At 36.2% G+C, this 21,956-nt stretch overlaps 1 protein-coding gene across 1 annotated transcript; it reads right to left on the bottom strand.

The window, feature by feature from the left end:
* Positions 1–634: 634 nt before the first annotated feature.
* LOC109206788 (probable inactive serine/threonine-protein kinase scy1) lies at positions 635–19,092 on the bottom strand. Its single transcript, XM_019369652.1, has 21 exons — positions 18,795–19,092; positions 16,298–16,396; positions 16,015–16,166; positions 9,913–9,985; positions 8,952–9,074; positions 8,456–8,564; positions 7,988–8,067; positions 7,779–7,860; positions 6,469–6,608; positions 6,240–6,350; positions 5,999–6,112; positions 5,773–5,862; positions 5,385–5,438; positions 5,131–5,205; positions 4,888–4,963; positions 4,599–4,698; positions 3,571–3,640; positions 2,524–2,594; positions 2,037–2,149; positions 1,630–1,872; positions 635–1,239 (listed from the first exon to the last, which is right to left on the bottom strand). Exons 1-21 carry the CDS (start codon positions 18,918–18,920, stop codon positions 878–880), a joined length of 2,463 nt encoding a protein of 820 aa, XP_019225197.1. The 5' UTR covers positions 18,921–19,092; the 3' UTR covers positions 635–877.
* Positions 19,093–21,956: the final 2,864 nt, after the last annotated feature.

Here is a 21,956-nt window from a genome sequence, read left to right as displayed (position 1 = left end):
AAGTTCACAATGTGTATAGCCTCGTCACTACTTCGCCGAGGTTAGGCTAGGCACTTACCAGCACATGGGGTCGGTTCTGCTGATACTACACTCTGCACTCTTTTGTGCAGATCCCAGTGCTGTAGATTTCGGACCGCAGTGAGATTGCTGCTTCTTGTTCATCAAGCGACCCGAGGTAGTCCTGCAGGCGTCCGCATGCCTTAGTATCTCCTTCTATCTATTATCCCTGTTTCTTTTATGTAGTTCCAGAGACAATATTGTGTTAATTCTTTCAGACCTTTATTTGTAGTACTCCTAGACAGTCTGTGAAGTTGTGGCACCAATCTTGGGTAGTTTATGTATGAATTGATATTGGCATCTTTATTAACATATTACGATTTAGTCTTCCGCTTTTAATTTCCGCTGTTTTTTTAATGTTGGCTTGTAATTGTTAACGGATTAAAAAATGGAAACCAGGTAAATAATTCCATTGGTTGGCTTGCCTAACTTTCACGAGTAGGCACCATCACGACTCCCGAGGGTGGAAAATCCGGGTCGTGACAGCACCCCAATTTAAGGTACTTTAACATTTAGTTGATAACTTGATATTGTTCGAGTATTGTTAATACACTCTTACTCTACGTTGCAACTGATAGAAAATAATACAAATGTTTGCTAATTCAAATTGAAATGGCATGTAATGACTTCCGTGAACTACAAAGAATTGCAACAATGAATTTGCGAATTTGCGTAAAGAATACACTGTTCAGACTAAGGGAATATAAATACAACTCTCAATTATATTTCAGTTAGAACTTTTACTCACCTGATAAGGGGAAAATTATACAGGACTAGTGAAATCTTCATTCAGTGTTGAGCCTAGTTTTGATTTTGTAATCTACATTCCAGATGATGTTCGGTTTATTCTTTGGGCACCCAGTTTAGGAACCGTAGGTTTGTTTCCTCGGCCTCGGCCAACTGAAGGTCTGGCTTTAGCAGTCGGTACAGGAGCTGCAATAGCAGCCCAAGGATCACTATCATCAAGTGCTCCGCCTTTTTTCACATTCAAAGGCTTCGATGAAGGAGCTGGGGCAGCTATGGCACCCCACGGGTCATCATCATCAACTGGTCTACTTGCTCTAGAGCTTGATGGCTGAGAACTAGTTCTTGGAGCAGGAGCAGAAGCAGGTATAGATCCCCACAGGTCCTCGTCTTCATTTTTGGTTACTTTCGGTGTGATGTTTCCACGTAAACCAGTAACTGAAGAAAATATCTTAAGAGTCAGGAAAAGAAAAACAATATAGAAATTAGACTGATCTAATAGCCACACAAGTAATCTGCTTCCAGTTTTTTCCTGGTTTTCTTTGTCTAATTTTGTTACCGGTAATGGATTCCCATTTTCCTTTAAGGGGAAAAGAGGATTTCGAGATTTAGTTAAATCTGAGTTTCTGATGGGCAATATCAATGAAGATACAATCAAGAGTTCCAGCAGTGATAGAATCTCCTTGTCCATCACCCTCATCTAATTTTGATTTTTTAGTGTGTGTGTGTCTCTCAGTTATACATGTAACTGAACCGTGACTTCCCTGCTTACTGTCCGGGAACGTAAGCGTCTACTGGAACACATAGTTTAATAGGCATCATCATTACCTTGCGATTTTGGTTGAGAGACCGGACGTCTTTGAGCGGCTTGGATATTTGCTAGAGAGGGAGACGGTTTTGGCTCTTCGTGGGGCTCGATGTCATCCCAACCATCTTTATCATTGTCATGACCTTCATGAATTCCATTTTCAAGTTCTCCCCATCCATCAGTTGATGTTGGGGATACTGGCACAGGCTGATCTGTCATGTCGATGCTAGAACTTACATGAATTGGTGTTATACCCGAACTATCTGCAAATGTTTATAATTTGGAGAAAACCAGTATCAAGTTGGAGATGAGTTCATCCTCGTAGGCATATGATTAATATTTAAACAAAGCAACACTAAGATAATCATTCATTATCAACCAACTCCTGAAGCAAAATGCAAAATAAATGAATCTGTAAGATGCATACTTGAGCTAGCATCGGGGACTGCAGAAGTAAGAGGCACGGTTGAACTAGCTGGAGCATTTGGACTCTGCTCGAAGGATTTACCGCCTTTAAGAGTCAACGAGCTCATAGCCCAACTGCAATATGAGATTCAGGCCATATTATTGAGAACTTACAGGAATTTGAAAAACTGAAGAATGAAAAGGGTAAATGATATAGCTCCCGTAACCCCAACGTATGCATACTTCAACGATTCTTCACAAAATTCTTTAGTATTAGTTCAAAGATGGCAATATTTTAATGATTTTCAACACCCTCTAAATTTTCACATCATGACAAGTTAATGGAAGTCCTGAGATAACTATAGTCAAATTCAGATAAAGCTTAGCGAACGAATGGAACTGACGATAAAATGATTATGTTGCAGCTGCTTGCCGAAATGCAACATATAGCAATTATTTTACAATAGCAGCAAAATGACCACATAAAAATTGCTCAAATATTTACATACCCTAGCAAACTCGCATTTCCAGGCATTGAAGAAGTTCCCATGCTTGCAGTGCTGGTATCTCCAGTGCTAGTCTAGAGAGGACAAAACACAAATGAGAGCAGAACATGCACAGGGGAGAGAAAGAGAGCACAACTGAGAGCACATGTCATACTTATTCATACTTATAAGTTATAGCCTTATAGGTATGACATGACATGCCAAAAACCACAAAATTTTAAGGAAACGTTTGGTATGTAAATACATTTTATCTGTCTCAACAATCTTTCTTATATATATATATATAGGGCGTGCACCTAGTTGTGAACTATGAACAGAAAAAGTACATGCCCCCTCCGGCCTACGTTCCATTTTATATGACACTTTCTTTTTTGGTCTGTTCTGAAAAGATTGACACATTTCCACAATTGGGTACTCTTTAATTTTTTATGTTTCCATTTTACCTTTAAATGCATGCTCTTATAAGAATGACATGGCATGTTGAAAGCCAGAAAATTGTATGAGAACTTTTGGAATGTTAATATATTTACGTGACAAAAGTATATCCTTCATTCTTAATGGCTCCAATATCAATCCATCACTACATTTTATACAAAATAAAGTGACGGGCGTAAATGTTCATTTCTAATCCGACACAAAAATACGCGTGTTGAGTATTCCAGAATACAGAAAAACTCATGAGAAGCTACTTAATTTTAAAGTTAATAAGCCGGGAAGGGCACCCAAGAAGTGGCAGAACTCTACTTCCTGCTCATCAGTTTATGGTAACATGAATTAACAAGAAAGAAAGACACAGCTTCTTTTAACAAGACTAGAGTATAGTCATGCCACATATCATCCAAGTTTTATAATGTCAAAGTGGAAAAGAAGCTTCTTCTATTTTCCTTCTCTTTTCAGTTATGCTAAATAATCCCCAAGTTTTATGAAAAGGTGAAAACAATTTTTCTCAAGCTCCAACACAACATCACAAAAAGCAAGCTTTTCAACTCAAGGCTAAATCTGGGACATCTAATGTGCAAGTGAATATTTTTTAAAAGAATACATTAATACCTTCTCATGGTGCTGCTTGACTAATTGCAAAAACTGATCAACTGCTTGGAATGCGTTTGATTGAACATCACTGTTCATTGAAAAGAAACAAGTGATGAAAGAGTATATATGCACAGAGATAATCAAAACATTTCCAACCAAGCATAACAACTAATCCGCTCCAAACAACAAAGCGACTCAAACACAAAAAAGCACAGAAACTAAGAACAAACCCCAGCCAAACAAACAAAATGCATTATCTTGGATTCCATTTTGGAAGGGGAAAGATTCCAAACAAACAGTACAAATGGCAGATATGTGGATTACCACGGTCTTCTATCTGTAAATTGAGTTTGACATTCGCACTATGACGAGCAATAGGCTCCACAAAATAATAAAACCTTAAGTTTCTAACAACTATAAACATTCTTACTTTTCGAAAGATTTAAAGATTTAGAAATGCACATAAATTATCCAGACAGCGAAGGAAGTCATAATATTTGAAACCATTAACATGCAATGCTTGATAGCTGAATCTGTCAGCCTAAGCATCCATCGAACTAACAACCATGAGGATTCCGGCACTCATAGCTGTCCGATAAACTGAGGCCTACTATTACCAATCAAAAAGAAAAAAATAAGGCCTACTACTAACACGAAAGTTCAATTCATCTAAACCACAGAGGGCCAACGGCATGGAGTTCAAGAGCATTGACACTAATCTAATTGCTAATGCAAGCTCCTTAACTGTGATTGTATCAGTAACAGCAAAGCTTAAAAACTTCTTACTTTTTATAAGAGCTAAAGTAATCCCAGAAAGTGGCACTTTCTGAATATTGGAAAGAAACGAGTTCAAACACAACAAAATGGATAGTGACGATTCATATAGCTGACCCCAACTAGTGATTGAGGCATAGTTGTAAAGTAATCCCGGAAAGAAATGTTCTCAAAACTAGCATAAACTGATTCCGTGTGAAATCAGATATCCTACATCCTTGTCAAGGACAAGTTTCCATACAGCAGTAAATGCAACTTTAAGAAAAGAATACCTGTCGGGATCAATGGTAAGTACAACTATATTAGGTAAAATGCGGGTTGCAATCTCAGTCACATCATAGTAAGAGCTGGTAGCGCACAAAGCCATGACACCTGCCACCATATTAAAATTTACATCCATCATTACAGAGAGAAACAAGGATTAAAAAGGGAAGAGAAAGCAGAGACAACCAAAGGAATCTGGAAAAGATCAATAAAGAATCTCTGGAAAAAATTAAACTCAAAATATTATCATTAGCTTGTCAAAGAAAAAGGTTGAATGCAAAGCATATATGGTGCTACCTGCTGCTCGGGCAGGTGAAAATGTATCACGCAAGGCACGAACAGTGAATGCATTTATTAGCACCCTTTTCCTTGTCTACAGGCAGAAAATTTCATTAATTATCATGTTAGAAGTAAAACACATCTTGGGAAGGATAGGATCTATTTTAAACTCCTTCATAAGTAAAAAGCCAGCAGGCATTTGAAATATTGTCACTTATTTAAATTCTGGAGCGGTATGAGAATCAAGACATAGTTCCTTACTCCCTCATTAAGGTAACTGGCAATATTTCCAAGCAATATAGTAGTGTTTGTTCTAATTGCCGCTTCTTCATCAACCTACATACACCACATATAGAAGAGCAAAAACTAAGAAGCAAAGAAATAAGCCTGGACAAGAAGAATAAGCTTTGCACTATGACACATGCCTGTTGCTTGAACAGATATTTCAAACACTATGAAGCAACGAATTAAAGCACAGAAAGGAAGACTAGCAGTTTTCCCTGTCCACTTCACACCTGTAGTTTAGAGAGATATTTCAACAAAGATCCCGATATCGTGCGATGTGAGAGCTGCAATAAATTTTGGAAATACATTAGTTAGCGTGATACTAGGAATTAACAGTAACACTATATGGAACTACTCAACCACTATGAAGCACGATATTGTTCACAGATGACCAATCTAAGAAACAATAAGCACTATAGCATAACATGTAAATGCTAAGAAATTTACCAGTGCATATAGAACATCAGTAATCAGACTTCCAGAAAGTCAAAACATAAGTACAGTGGCATGTTCTAGTCAAGTATACAGTTAAGCGCCGCACAGCTAGGTCAACTTACTGGATATTTGTGCTTATATGCTAGAACAAAAGTGCAAGACCTATATGCAGGATGTACGCACCTTAGGAGCCAATACAAGCATAGATTTGAGTGTCAACTCCCGGAGAAAAGCAGATGTGTCAGAGAACCCAGTAGCCACATGAGCATAAACCTGATCAAAAGCTTTGTCAGGCAATTTGACCATCAAAGTGCAAAGTATTTCTTACTTATTAAGGGTGTCCCTTCAAGTAAGAATAATTCTGCTCTTGGAAAAGAAATAAGCCATAATTCATCTAATATTTCCACACCTGCTCAACAACTTGTGCAGATAATGACTCCCCATATTGATCAATATGCTGCAGAAGACCAACTCGGATAGCCCGATCATTGGAGGCAAAAAGTTTTATGATCGTAGGCAGTACCTATTATAGATGCACACAGTTCAAATTATAAGTTAATAAAACAGAAACGAAACACCAAAAAGAAGATGCCATCACTGTGCTGGATGTAAAAAGTACATAAAAGGGAAGAGCGAGAAAAAAGTTCAACCTTGACACTGAACTCATCTGTTGAAAGCCAGGAACCCATTTTCAACAGCGCCGTTAAAGCAGGAGCAGCAGCTGAACCAAATTCTAATGCAGAAGCCAGCAGAGGAAGTAACTGCAAAGAGAAGATATTATATTTCCTCTATTAATTAATTCATTTATTTATTTTGAGTAAAAATTTCTATTTGCTTTATTTAACAAACTCGAATTTTTTATGGAAGAAAAAAGGTCACCTTCTTCAGCACGATTTCTCGAGGAAGTTGCTCTGCTAGATTTGGAAGCTTACGGAAGAAAGTGTCCTTTTCTACACTATCCTTAAGATTAAGTATTTCCATGAATTGAATGGTCTCCACCAACTTATTGTGGAAATATTCTGCCAATGCATGAGCACCTTTAGTGGAGATCCAGCAAGTGAAAGATACATTGGACAGAGTAGAAATACTACCGCTTCAAGTCAGGTAAAAAGAAAAGAAACAAGACTAGATAATCCAGGGTGATAAACTGATAATTAGAAAATTCTTGAAGAGTAAAAGCAAGAATATGCCATGAAAAATGAGCAATGGAAGCACCATCAGATAAATAAGAGGGACTCAAGCATTAGCTCCACATAATGAATTCCACAAAGTGAGGTCAAAATGGCTTGATCTGATTCAGATAGATTAAAGTTCATAGAAGACATACAACCCTATGGAGGGTACAGAAAACTAGGGAACATAAGATATACACAAGGATATATATATATATATATATATATATATATATATATATATATATATATATATATGACGAATGTCTAAGTTGTAATTCAACTTTCATTTAGTTCTGCCAAAAGGCTACCTGTTTGATTCATCCTGATTCATCAAGCAAGAGGTGCATCAATACAGATTAATAAACTAGCATGCAACCAGGTATAAGATAAAGTTATAGAAGGCAAAGCCTTTGTGAGGGGTAAATATACCAAATTAGACTAGACCAAAATTACAAAAGCAAAATACAGAAACTTGACATGATTATCTTCATTGGAGTAGACATCAATTGGAGGCTAAGACTGTCATGATTGGCATATTACAGAATCCCGAATCATTCTGTCATACGAATATATCACAACAAATAAAACTGGTTCATAAAAGCAACGAGAGAAAATGACCTCTTCTTGTTCATGGGTTGTAGGAAGATAAGGAGGAAAAAGAAAATCGTAAAATAGTACAAAAACCACATTAAAAAAGCTTTGTCTGAATTATCCTAGATGAGCAATGATTAGCTATTTGTGGAGAGTAAAACCCACTTCAGCATCGAGTCCTTGGATTGAAACATGAACCACAGGCAGATGGTGATAAAATACATTTTCAAACATACATTGAGCTCATATCTGCTACTAGAAGACTAGAACTTTTTGAAATTAATACCCACAATCACTAAATTCAATGAGAAAACAACAGTTTAACAGTAGAATATGAGATGAGTATTAGTCATATGTACGGAGCTTGGACAGCTTGAGAACAAAAGTAAGATACAAAAAACAAAATCGAACAAGAAATATTACCACTATTTTCGAGAAGCTTTGATGAATTCAACCTGCGAGCAGGCATAGAGCTCAAGAGACGCTGATAATCTGGAAGTAGAGACTGTGAGACAGGAAAATAAGCCAATTGCAAATGAAATGAATTTTTCAAAATGCACTGGAAGATAAGAAGAGTATAACCAGACAGGTGCTAAAGAGAAGCAAATCAATCAATGAATTTTGCAGCACACCTTTGGAATAGAAACAGTATTGCGCAGCTCCTCTGTTTTGCTCAACTTGGTACCAGAAAACAGTTCATAGATAAGACAGCCTAGCAATTTCACAGCATCAAAAGATTAATTTGCAGTTGAAAAAGAACATTTAAGAACTCTGGAGCATTTGATAGATAAGCGAAAAGCTCTCTTGTCCATTTTGCATCCAGAAAATGGTGACTCCATAATAAATACTCAAGCATCAGAACAATGATAATATCTAAGAAAGGTACAGCAGAAGCAATCGTTTCATGAGCCGAGGAAATGCTGAACATTTAAAGCATTTTAGTTTTTTCTACGCTCTTGCTAACATGGTAAGGTCCATAACTGCAACCTATATTCCAATATCAGAAAAGTGGAATCTCAGAAAGTAGAGAGCCAAAACTTTTTAGTTTTATCATTCTATTACCATTCAATAACAATGGCAATTAATCAGAAAATACTTACCCAAACCCCAAGAATCTGTAGCCCAAGGTGGAGATTTTCTGATTGTCGTCCAGTCAGACTTCAGCAGTTCCATTGATTTGTATTGTGCGCCAATAAGCCAATCATATTGCTGCACACAAATAAACACAGAATGAACTCGAATTGCTGTGTGACAAAGGAAAAAATGAAAACAACAGTGAAACAACCAATCAATCAACTGCACCTCAATCCCAAATCAGTTGACTCGACTATATGAATCCTCTAAAGGAAAATACAGTTCTGCTAAAAGAGGAATTAAAAGAAAAACTTTCAAGGATAATTAGTTCAACATGTTGTACGCTTGAAGAAACAGAAATTAGGTTTCTATTTATCCTATCTTTTCTTTCAATGCTATATACAGAGATCAATAAAAAATCTGCAGTTGCCCACCCTGTGATTCAGAGTTAAAGACGAGGTTTGGTATGGCATAAAAAGTGAAAGGAATGTTGCGGTGAGTTAATTCAGAATCATAGTTTACCAGCATTGGTCCAACAGAAGATTCATTGTGTCCATCAAACTCGGAAAGTACATCAAAGGCGTGCAACTTCCAGTCCAGAGTTTGCGTGACAACAACACTAGCCAGACAAACATTCCCATGAACCTGCACTAGTAAAAATGCAACTCAAAATAATCCATCAAATATTCGAGTGATCCAGTAAAGTTTGCAAGCAGAAGATTAATTAAATGACCTCAAAAGCTACCAGTAAGAAAAAAGAAACAGATACATCAAATAAACACAATTAATTTCGCCTAATCACTATGTCCAAAGGATCAGATCCAAGTCTAGTTTAATTAGATGAAGCTTTCACCACGGATGAAAGAATAATACTTCAGGCTTCATGAGGCCTTGAAGAACTCTTCAGCATTTGGATGCATCAAGGAATGTATAATGAAGCTAAGAATCCAATTTGTGTCATAACCTCAATGTACAACGTAAATACTCAATATGGCTCAACCATTTAGGGGTCATTTGGTTTGAATACGGCTTATGCCAGGATAAGTTATACTAGTATAAGTTATGCTGGGATAAGTTATGCTGGGATTAGTTATGCTGGGATTGTTATCCATTGTTTGGTATGTCGTATTAAATATGACAATTGCATAATTTGTAAGAAGCATGTATAAGTTATACCGGTGCTAATTACCCCACCCTCTATAAGGTATAAGTTATCCCGGTGTTAATTTTAATCCTGGGATAACTTATACCCGGTTTGCTAACCAAACGAAGTATTAAGGTGGTATTAAATTTTTATACCAGCACTATACCTTCTTATACCTCATACCAAACGACCCCTTAGATATTCATAAGAAACAGACCCCAGCTGCAATATTTTACCTTTATCCTAACATCAGAACTTCCACTTTCTCAGAAAGTAGCTCCCATAGATGCACTCCTTCGATATGGGGAACGAATGAAATTTAATCAAAAGCATACTTACAAGTTTGCAATCGTTATTTAAGAAGCTCACAGCTTTGGCTATTCGATGCAACCCCCAGGCGTAATATTCGTCCCTAGCATCATCAAATAAGGTATAAATTAAAACATAAGTTCCAAAAACTACAGCATAGCTTCAAAGACAGGACGCTAATGCAATATCTAGATACACCAAGGAATTACAAAAGGAAGGCGAGCCCAGTAATTCAATTTGAGATAGAAGGAATGACATTGATTGGAACTTTTAATGAATATTTAATTTGTCATTGCCTCATTGTATCTTTTCTCTCCTACCATATTACTATTATGCCATGCCTAGGCCCAATCATCTCCCTTACTCATGCTACATAGTTCACAAACTGGATACAGTAAATAATGGATGGTTTTCTGGGGAAAGGGCTAGTTCTTATGGAGTAAGCCGGTGGAAGGGAGAGGTTAATCATATAATTCTGGCTCAAAGGAATCTTTCTAGTCCTCAAATTGCAAGGTTCTCCTGTAGCCTTTCTTTTTATATTTTAGTTTGCGATTTTGCATCAGTTTTTTCCTGCCGACCAGGTAATGTTAAGCTCAATTTTCTTAGTTGCCTAGTACCTTCAGCCTTCAAGAGCTGAAATTTTGTGACAATGGTTTAATTATTTGGCAAGATTCTGGTCGTGAATTACTAGAATTATGGTTTTCGAAACCAACAGTGTACCCACCCTTTCAACGTGTCCATTCAAAAGAAAATAAGCAGAGCAAGAACAAGATAGATCAACATGATATGACATGGTAAAGAGATGCCCTTTCTTGAAAGAACCAATTTTCGAGGGGAGTGAGGAGAACTAAATAACTAGGTCTAATCTCCAATTTTCTATTGAAATATTCCTTCTATGGCTGAAAGAGAGTTGATTCCGGTTTATTTCTGCCCCTTCTTCCTCCTCCTTGGTTTTGGACTAACTCCCTCCCTCCCTCCCTCCCTTGCAGATGCTGTTTGGTTCAGCTCCAGATAAAACTGAGACACTTGCATCATGGACCCTTGACGAAAGAGTTAACGAGCGTGTCTCACTTAGCTGTCTTTAAAGGTATTCTTCTATACCACAGAAGCTTAGGAGTAATAAGAACCTTGCGGAAATGTTGCTTAATCAATATGATAATGACCAACAAGCTCTAACAACAAACGGAAAACAACAAATCTAGGATTAGATGATGTTTTTTTTCTAATAGGACTACCAATTGATGGTAGAGAGCAATAGTTGGCAGATCAGAAATGCCGATAGTTGTTAGGACGAGATCCACTGAACTTGGATGAAGATGGGAACCTAAAAAGTGGCAATTCAAAGTTAACTTGGTTGGGAATGGTCTCCAGGATTCACCACTTTTCGCGAACAACCACAAAGACAGAAATCAGACAGACGGGAGTGGAAACATTTCTAGAAACATTCTACCAGGTAACATTTTTGCTCTTCTTACCTGATTGTGCTTAAAGTTACTAAAAATATTTACATTGGTGATTAAAAAAGAGTCCTCATTTGGGTGCAGTTAATTTTTAAATTAAAGATAAAGAAACTCAGCTGGTAACTAAATGCTCAATTGCCCCGAGCGAGGTTTGCAAATTTGTTAGCTAATATGTTGGCCAATTCTCCTTTTATGCTTAGCTACATGTTAATTTCTCTAACAGCTTGACCTGAAATCACCAAATGCAGGTATTATGGTTGACAAAAAGTTTGTCATCCTATTGAATTTGGTTTTTACTTATGCAGCCATGTTGTATTTCAGATCAAGTGTTAATCATTTGTTTAGTATGTAAGTTGTTAATTTTGGATTAAAGTACATATAGCATTACAAGTCTTTATTTGGAAGAAAGCTCCACATGAGTTCTAGCAAAGGGGGGCTTTCATTTAGATGTTGTTGATTCATGTCAATGAGTTAACAAAGATGGATTTGTAGGGAACTACCCGTCCTGCACACTATCATTTTTTGGGATAAGAACAATTTTAGTGCTGACAAGATGCAGTGTTTAACAAGCAGCATTTATTATACGTGAGGAATTCTAGATATCAACTAATGGCATTTCCAAAAGTTGTTTTCTACTTGTTTGATTCTATGAGAGTTTCTTAGTGATGGTCAGATTAATTGAAGGTCTGCTTGTTGCACCCTAATCCACACATCACGTGATGCGCTATTACCACTAGACCGAAGTCTTGGGGCCGTTCTTCAGAAAAAGAAATTGATGCCTTATAATGGACTATAGATGCCAAATTCGGGAAAATAAATATGAAAGCACAGTAATTTCAGTTTGCACCTCTGGAAGCTATGAAATATTATAGGCAATAAAAGTTGAACATTATACATTTGACACAACAGCTGCTCAAAATTCAAAAATTACATCATGCTACCATTATTGTAATTCAAGTAAGTCATGTAATCAATCTTTTTAAGCATAGAATGTTAAGAAACCAAAGTAGAAGGGGATAAAGATGAGTATGTAAAGCAACTATGGGCAAATAGATGGGTGAAATATGAATGCCTGCAAGCTAGTGAGACCAGAGGGGGAATATTAATGATGTGGAATAGTAGAATTTGGAAGGCGGAAGTTATATGTACAGGAGTGCACTCCTTGAATTGCAAATTCATGGCCACTGCCCGGGACTTTTCCTGGCATCTAACAGGGGTATATGGTCCAAACAGTAGAAGGGAAAAACAAGGAATGTGGGAAGAAATTGGGGCTGCCAGGGGTCTCTGTGGAGATCTTTGGGTGGTATGTGGTGACTTCAACACTCCCAGGTTTATCTCAGAACAGAAGAATTGTACCGCCCTAACAAGAGATATGATTGATTTTTCTGATTTCATAAATGACATGGAGCTTGTAGATCTTCCTTTAAATGGAGGCTTATATACAAGGAATTGGGGAGGGACTCAGGACTCTTCCTCCAGAATTGATAGATTCCTCGACTCAACACATTGGAATGAGGAATTTAGGAGTATCAAACAGTCTATCCAACAGAGAGTAGCCTCAGATCATTTTCCTCTAGCATTACAATGTGGGGATTGGGGCTACAACAAATCCTTCAAATTTGAAAACTGGTGGTTAGGAGTAGAGGGGTTCAATGAACAAGTGAAGATTTGGGGGGACTCATTTGTGTTTGCAGGCAGACCAGACTATATCCTGGCAAGCAAACTCAAAGCTTTAAAAGGGAAGTTAAAGGAGTGGAATCTATCAAAGCATGGAAATTTGGAGTCCATCAAGATCAACATCCTTAATCAGATCTCAGAGTTGGATACAATTCAGGAGCAGAGAAATTTGAATGAAGAGGAAGTTTTATTGAAAGCCAACTTGTTCATGGAATTTGAAGAGGTGGCAAAAAATGAGGAGATTGCTTGGAGGCAAAGGTCTAGGGCTTTGTGGTTGAAAGAGGGAGATAAAAATACTAAATTCTTTCAGAGGACAGCAAATGCACACAAGAGGTACAACAACATAGATCAACTAGTGGTTAATGGTGTAACACTGGAAGATCCTGCTGCTATTAAAGGAGAGATAGTAAGATTTTATCAGCATCTTTTTACGGAGTCTGAATTCTGGAGACCAAACTTTAACATGGTGGACGGTCCTGCAATCACTGATGAAGAAAAAGAATGGCTTCAAAGACCTTTTGGGGAACAAGAGGTGCATGACTGCCTCAAACTCTGTGCTATTGATAAAAGCCCAGGTCCTGATGGTTTTACTATGGGTTTCTATTCCAATTGCTGGGATATCATTAAAGGAGACATATTGCAAGCTATTCAGAATTTTCACAGCCAGGAGTCCTTTGAAAAGAGCCTAAATGCCAGCTACATAGCTTTGATTCCAAAGAAAATTGGGGCAAAAGAATTAAAGGATTACAGGCTTATCAGTATGATAGGTAGTGTTTATAAAATTATCTCTAAACTTTTGGCTGAAAGACTTAAATAAGTGATCTCTAAGCTGGTTGGCAAACACCAAATGGCTTTTATTAAAGGAAGGCAAATCATGGATGCTGCTCTTATTGCCAATGAATGTGTTGACTCTAGATTGAAGGAGAAGAAGTCAGGAATCTTGTGCAAGTTAGATATAGAAAAAGCCTTTGACCACGTTAATTGGGACTTCTTAATAAACATGCTGAGACAGATGAATTTTGGTACTAAATGGACCAATTGGATCAGATTTTGTATTAGCACTGCCAGATTTTCAGTGTTGATTAATGGCTCGCCTGAAGGTTTCTTTCCCTCACACGGGGGATTGAGGCAAGGGGATCCTCTATCCCCTTTTTTGTTCATTATAGCTATGGAGGGATTGAACAACATGCTCCACACAGCACAACAGAATAATTGAATCAGGGGTTTCATGCTAAACAACAGACAAGGTGGAAGTCTGGAGATATCACATCTACTCTACGCCGAGGATGCCATTATTCTTTGTGATGCAGAGATAGACCAGATAAGGATGTTGAGAGTTATTCTTACAATCTTTGAAGGCATATCAAGGCTTCATATTAACTGGGGGAAAAGCCTAATTTTCCCGGTTAATGAACCTCGGCAGATTCAGCAACTTGCGGGGATTCTTGGTGGTGAAATTGGTGTTTTTCCAACTATTTATCTTGGTATGCCTTTGGGGGCTAAGTGTAGATCCATTGATATATGGAATAAGGTCTTGGAGAAATGCAAAAAGAAACTAGCAAGGTGAAAAAGTCAATATCTCTCTTTAGGAGGCAGGCTAGTACTTATCAATAGTGTACTGGATGCCTTCCTACTTATATGATGTCTTTGTTCCCTATCCCTCCAAAAGTTGAAAGCAGAATGGATGCTTTAAGGAGAAAATTTCTATGGCAAGGCAACAAAGAAAGAAGAGTGTTTCATTTAGTTAAGTGGAAGACAGTCACTCTTAGCAAGAGGCAGGGAGGCATGGAAATAAAAAATTTGAGGAAACAAAACCAAAGCTTACTCATAAAATGGCTGTGGAGATTCACAACAGAAGAACAATCATTATGGAGGATGGTAATTAAAGACGGCAGGGCCTTGGAAAACAAAGATAGTAAACACTACCTATGGGGTTAGTGTCTGGAAGACAATCAGAAATCTTTGGCAAATGTTCAGCAACAAAATCAGCTATAAACTGGGTAGTGGACAGAACATTTCTTTTTGGGAAGACAATTGGTTGGGACAGGGGCCTCTTAAGACAATGTACCCAGACATTTTCTCAATAAATCAGCAGCAGAAGGCCACTGTGAACGAGGTTTGGTCAGCTCAAGGGTGGAATCTCACTTATAGAAGACTCTTAAATGATTGGGAAATCACTAGAATTGCAGATTTTTACAACAAACTCAATCAATTCACTGGGGTCAATCAGGACGTAGACAAGGTGTGGTGGTTGGGGCACAGCTCAGGAAGGTTCTCAGTCAAGTCTTCCTATCAGATGCTTAATCAAACTAATATTGTGATTGATCTTTGGCCCTGGAAACACATATGGAAAGTAAGAATACCCTACAAAGTGGCATGTTTTGTTTGGTTGGTTGCTAGAAAGGCTTGTTTAACACAGGATAATTTGAGGAGAAGGGGAATATCTTTGTGCTCTAGATGTCACTTATGCGGAAGGGAGGAAGAAACCAACAGTCACCTTTTTCTGCACTGTTCGGTGACTGTTCAGGTTTGGAACATATTTATAGCACTAGGATTCAATGGGTCATGCCCAACAGCACCATGGAAATGTTGTCATGCTGGAACAAGGGGAGAAGATCTCTAAGTGAGAAGAAGAGATGGGGTATGATTCCTGCATGCATATGGTGGACGCTTTAGAATGAGAGGAATTCAAGATGTTTTGAAGACAATGCTAACTCTTCAGAAGATTAAAATGAATTGCCTACTGCTTTTTCATTTTTGGTGTAAACTGGAATACATAGAGGACTTTTTTTTTTTTTTTGATTTTTTTTTTTTTTTATTTTTTTTTAAACTGGAATAATAGATGTTCTTGGGTCTTTGTAAGAAGATAGATAAATTGATGTATATTTTGGTTATTCCCTATGTAATTATGGCATGCACAGCCTTTGTGCTTTTGAATATAGCAAACTGTTATCGTCTAAAAAAAAAAAGTCAATGAGCCTTGGTAAATTCATACCTCTGGGTACCTTTTAATCCCAATTCCTTAAGCTTTTCAGAGAGTGGCATGACAGGTTCAGTAACAATATAGATGGTAACCTTAGTAGAAGAACCATCAAAATTTTCAGCTTCAGTGCTGTGAAGAAATGACAAAATATTTGGATGCCTAACCTGAAAAAACAAAAGGAGAAAAAGTTAGCATGAAGGACTCCAATAATTGAATAGAACTATGTCCTTAAGCTAAAAATGAGAAGTAATACTCTGATTACAAACTCTTAATTTACACACAATAATTAGCTTACTGTACGAAGTCTCTTTACTCCATTCCGACCAGCAGCTAGATGTCCATCATTTGTGTTACTTCCTGAGAGAGCAAATATTGACACAGGAGTCCCATCATCCTGTTTGAAGAGAGAAGACAAATGAATTACTTTATGTCAACCAACTAATTTGCACACTGGAAAACTGAAAAAGAAAAAAGCCAAAATAGCACAAAGCTAGCGGTAAGATGTCTACATTAAATAAGTGTATGATACATCTTACACTTCATCGATTTTTAATGTTTAAGATGGAGCCCCCCAAATTACAGTCACAAACCTGTCCATATAAGGATTATTATTTTGTGGTTCCGTGGCAAGGATTCTACTGCATAAACCACATCTACCATCCCTTCCTATTCTTCTTTCATTATGTTTTATTCTCTCATTACGATTTTCTCACTATGAAGCATACACTTAATAAATTGCTTCAGAATATTGAGTAATCAGAACAAGGTCATTCAATTATTTTATGATAGGAAATTTATGAAAATTTAAGTAAGCATGAAATGGGCCATAAGGAAATCAAGGAATTGAGACTTTTGTACGAAATGTGCAATATTTATATGACACACCTAGCGGCAAGTGCAAGTCTAGCTAAGTCATAGGAAGTGTCCTACTGCAATTGAACAGTTGTTCTATGTTTAATGTTGTGAGTCTCTCCCACCTGGATAATTTCACACTTACTTAAATTGATCTTTAGTTTGCAAAGTGCAAACTGCCTGCAAACACAGTGGCACTTGACTCAAATATGTTAATTGAGATTCATTATCAAAAAACACTAGAGTATCATTTGCAAATAGTAAGAGTGTGACACTTGAACTTCTTCATCAAAAAAGTCTGAGACTTGAACTATCCTGCATGCTACTGACTATAAAGCCCTTCAAATAGTCTTGTACTACAACTCTATCCATCATCTTGAGCCTCTATCACCAAGACGAATAGTATATGAGAATAGGGGCTTCTTGAACGGGATGACTTTTCTAGATGTCCCAAAAATAAGGCTTCCAACTCTATGTTATAGCCTTCACACCCTCGATCTGACGGTCCTCATTCTCCCACTTGGCAAGCTGCTACTATGAACAACAAAGTAAAGGATGCTTCTAGAAACCATCTAGGTTCTCACTATGAAAATTCCATCTTCGCTACCCTCTTCATAGCTTCCTATCATGAACTTTTTCTTTACTTGGACCATTTCATTTCTCGATTCCCTCGATCGGCTGCTTTTTTCAACGAAGGGCATTCCTCTTTATGACGGAGACACTGGACGTGGTGTTTGCTCTTCAACAGAACCATATCTCCCCGAAGCGGAAGAAGATCTATGCAAATGATCTGACATGAAAGAGATTTGGACCTCATAGGAAGAACAAGCACTACAAATGCACGATAAAGATAGCAGCGGAGCAAATTCCTAGTCAAAACTTTGCCAATCTATTTGAATCACGAAGGCGCAAGCAAACTCAAGCACTAACGGATATGGGCAGACACAATACATGTCAAAGCCCAAATCGGACTCTCGTGGGATGGTCTTTTATATGGCTTGGGAAATCCTCACCTCTTGATCTAGCTCTTGTGGTTGAGTTAGGCTCCTCCATTTCTTTATCATGGCATCAGAGCCAGACACATCCCAATTTGTTATTTACCTGATGTTGGACCCCTATTTTATATTATCCACGCTCCAGATGTCCCTGAGCGCGCGAGGGGTGTCAAAGTCTCACGGGATTGGAGGTCTCTTTGTATGACTTGGGCAATCCTCATCTCTTGAGCTAACTTCTAGGGTTGAGTTAGGCCCAAAGTTCATTTCTTTATCAATACACATACGAACAATAAATATAGCAAGGCAAAGATCAAAAGCACCAAATTTTTACGTGAAAATCTCTTCAATGTAAAGAGTAAAAAACATGGGATCAAAACTCCACTACTTAAAAATCTCGTACATTGTAGTAAAATTGAACAAGTTCAATGTGAAGAGTAGAAAATATGGGATCAAAACTCCACTACTTAAAAGATCTCTTGCAATGTAGTAATATTGAGCAAGTAAGCAGCTATGTACTACTTAAAAGATTTCTTGCAATGTAGTAAAATTGAACAAGTAAGCAGCTATGTACTACTTAAAAGATCTCTTAAAATGTAGTAAATTTAAATCAGTGCGTTGATGAGTCCTTATCACACGATCTAATATATAAAAAGCCTGTCTATAACAACCATCCTCTACAACAACATTTCACTCTAACAGCCCTTTTTTTTTGGATCCGATTTTTAATGTTATGTTTATATTATGTGTTTTCTATAACAACATTTCCTTATAGTAGCCAAAAAATATCCAGACAAACTATGTCATTTTATAGAGGTTTGACTGTACTATCAACAATAAACAACACATATCATCTTAGCAAATAGAAAACAGAAAGCTAAACCAATATTCCAGCTTGGAGCAGAAAATAAATCAAAACTACGTCGAAATAATGTTTGAGTATCGAACCTTGGAGGTGCCACGATAGTGAACCCAAGAGCCCCAAGCAGAGGAATAAGGTTCGCCGATATTATAAGGCAGATCTTTGAGGCCTGTTCCAGATCCGCTGACGACGCCTTTCAGGAAATTAAACATCGTAGAATCTCACCGATCTCCGATCACCGACGAGGAAACGGGACGGGAAAAATAACGACGATTGATATTCTGTTACACACACAGTCACACACACACAATACCCGGCACAAACGGACTGTAGTGATAGCTTGATATTTGTGTGCTTCGCGGTCTACGACAGCCTTTTGTCCCTTGCCCAAAGCAGACCATTTAACCCGTACTGTGAAAAAAATAATGTGAAGCATTTCTTTTCAATAAAAATAATATTTAACTTAAAACTTTTTATATATTAAAAAAATAATTTAAAAATATTTTTATTTTTATATATTAAGAAATAATTTAACTTTTATTTTACCATTAGTAAAATATAGTCGAATAAATATTTATGGTTTATTTAATACTATAAGTTTTAAAAGTCTCTCTTTCTCAAACTTCGTGGTCAATCAAAATACATCACGTAATTTTAATATTACTATCATGGTAAAAATGTATATAGATATAAATATTGTGGCTGCCTTTAAAATTAGACACTTAATTCTATTATATAATGAAAATATACTACAAAAGTTAATGTCCATAGGATCTTCATTATAAACATAAGGTATAACTATAAATCACGATACAAGAATTTTTGAGTAATTTTCTCTATAGTAATTGATACTTTATGGGGGAACATTAGTCAATATAACAAAAAGGATAGGACTGGACAAAAGGTAAAAGAAAAAGGTCATTACATATTCAATATACAGTCAGCTATTGCAAATGAATTTATCTTATATATACCGACAATTTAAAGATATTTTAGGTTCAGGTCATTTTAATACTTAGGATGTGAACAATTGTAACACATGTGTTTATATATAATTATATACGAATATATTTTCTTAAAACAACTTACTGTGTTTAATCAGTTGAAGACACAATTAAAAGTGATTCTTGAGGGGTGATTTGCACAAATAGAATTATTCGGTGTTGCTATTTAAATTTTGACCTCGTTAAAAAAAGTATTAAAAAAATATCCTTTGACTAGAATTTTTGGAAGCACTTCTCGCAATCGCCGAAATTTTTCATATGATGATCACTAGGGTTTGCCACAAAAACTAGCCATCATAAAAAAAATTCATATGAGATCATCAAAATTTGCCACAAAATTGGATGGATCGCTAGGATTTTTCGGTACTATCGCTTAAAATCCTAATGATTACTATACCAATCGGTTTGCAAGAGCCCCATCTAGCGTAATTTCATCACTATTAAAAGTCTAAGTTGACGTTTGGACATAGAAATTGTAATTTTTGAAAAAAAAAATAATATTTGGAGTTAAGTTGAAAATCGTATTTGGAATTTAAAATTATGAGCCCGTTCGGACATAAGAATTTTCACCTTTTTTTCGAAAAATTTTTCATTTTTTTTTAAATCAGTGTTTGGCCATAAAATTACCAATTTTCACTTGAAGATGAATTTTGGAATTTTTTGAAAAGTTGAAAAACTCCAAAAAGTTATTTTTCAAAATTCCTTCAGATCACTCACAAAACTTAAAAAACAATCCAAAATTATATTCATGTCCAAACACAACTCTAATTTTAAATACCACTTTCACGTGAAAAAAAGTTTCACTCTTTTTTGGAATTTACATTTCTTATGTCCAAACGCCCATTATGTTTGGACATGCATTTCACTTGAAAAAATGTTGCAGTTTTATGAGTGGAAAAAAAAATCTGAAATTTTTGGAAAAGTGGTCATTACTTTTGGTTTTTGAAAAAATTTTAAAAAGTTGCAAAATTTTATGGACAAACACATTTTCAAAAAAATTGAAAAATAAATAAATTATGGACAAACAGGGCCTAAGAAACACATCTTATTTTTATTTATTAATGTTCTATATTTCTATTTTTCTATTATATAGAAAAGGAAATGATGGTTGACCAAGGGCATATATGTCATTTCATAAAAATTCCATGTTTGCATTTTTTAAATGCAAAAATACATATGGACCCCACATTCCTCTAGCCACAATTCTCCTTTAAATGCACTATGCATGTGTTGGTTAGACTTTGTGCAGTGCAAAATGCTCAATTTCCAATACTTTTTCTCATTTTGAAAAATTATTAATTTTGTTTATTCAAATAGAAGTTTCCATAGAGAAATAAAATTAATTTTAAATAATATTTTTCTATTATATAGAAAAGGAAACGATGGTTGACCAAGGGCATATATGTCATTTCATAAAAATTTCATGTTTGCATTTTTTAAATGCAAAAATACACCATGGACCCCACATTCCTCTAGCCACAATTCTCCTTTAGATGCACTATGCATGTGTTGATTAGACTTTGTGCAGTGCAAATGCTCATTTCTAATCTTTTTCTCATTTTGAAAAATTATTAATTTTGTTTTATTCAAATAGAAGTTTCCATAGAGGAAATAAAATTAACTTTTAAATAATACAACAACAAAAAGAAGTATCGATATTTACAAGATTTTCATATTTACCCATACTATCTTAAAGCAATTTAAAAATAAAAATTAAATAATTTTTATCTATCCATACTATTTGAAGACAATTTCATACTAAATATTCTTATATTTAAAAGTAGTTTTAAAAAATATTGTTAAACCTCAAAAGTTAATTAACTAAACACCAACAAAATATAAAATTGCAATGTTGGGCCCGTATACGGGCCTTTCCTCGTCTAGTTTCTATATAGGAATTTTTACATTCCTATACCACATAGGAAACCTTTTTACCCTACATGTTTAAGGTTTGAGTAAATTACACTTAGTATACCAAATTACCAATCTTATACCATGCTTAATTAAGGGTCTAATTAATGGGCTGTTTTTACTCCTTAATTAAAGGTATCCATATCTAATTAATGGGCAGTTTTTACTCCTTAATTAAAGGTATCCATATATCTCACGTTTCTCTCTCCTTACCCCTCACCCCCTCACCCACGTTTTTACCCATACCCCACATTCTTTCTTGTTCTTCATCCACGATTGCAAGATCAATCAACGAAAGATGTCCTTGAGATGCATTAGCCAGCGAAATCTCAT

The sequence above is a fragment of the Nicotiana attenuata genome, unplaced genomic scaffold, assembly GCF_001879085.1.
Source record: "Nicotiana attenuata strain UT unplaced genomic scaffold, NIATTr2, whole genome shotgun sequence".
NCBI lineage: Eukaryota > Viridiplantae > Streptophyta > Magnoliopsida > Solanales > Solanaceae > Nicotiana > Nicotiana attenuata.
Note: the sequence above shows the minus strand (reverse complement) of the source record. Positions and strands in the feature narration are given on the sequence as shown.

Excerpts from the sequence above, each read along its gene's own strand:
- LOC109206788 (XM_019369652.1), bottom strand. The coding sequence starts at position 18,920 with ATGTTTAATTTCCTGAAAGGCGTCGTCAGCGGATCTGGAACAGGCCTC. Across the intron at positions 9,075-9,912 it reads TAAATAACGATTGCAAACTT|GTTCATGGGAATGTTTGTCT; the intron begins GTAAGTATGCTT and ends TTACTAGTGCAG. Across the intron at positions 6,351-6,468 it reads GAGAAATCGTGCTGAAGAAG|TTACTTCCTCTGCTGGCTTC; the intron begins GTGACCTTTTTT and ends TTCTCTTTGCAG.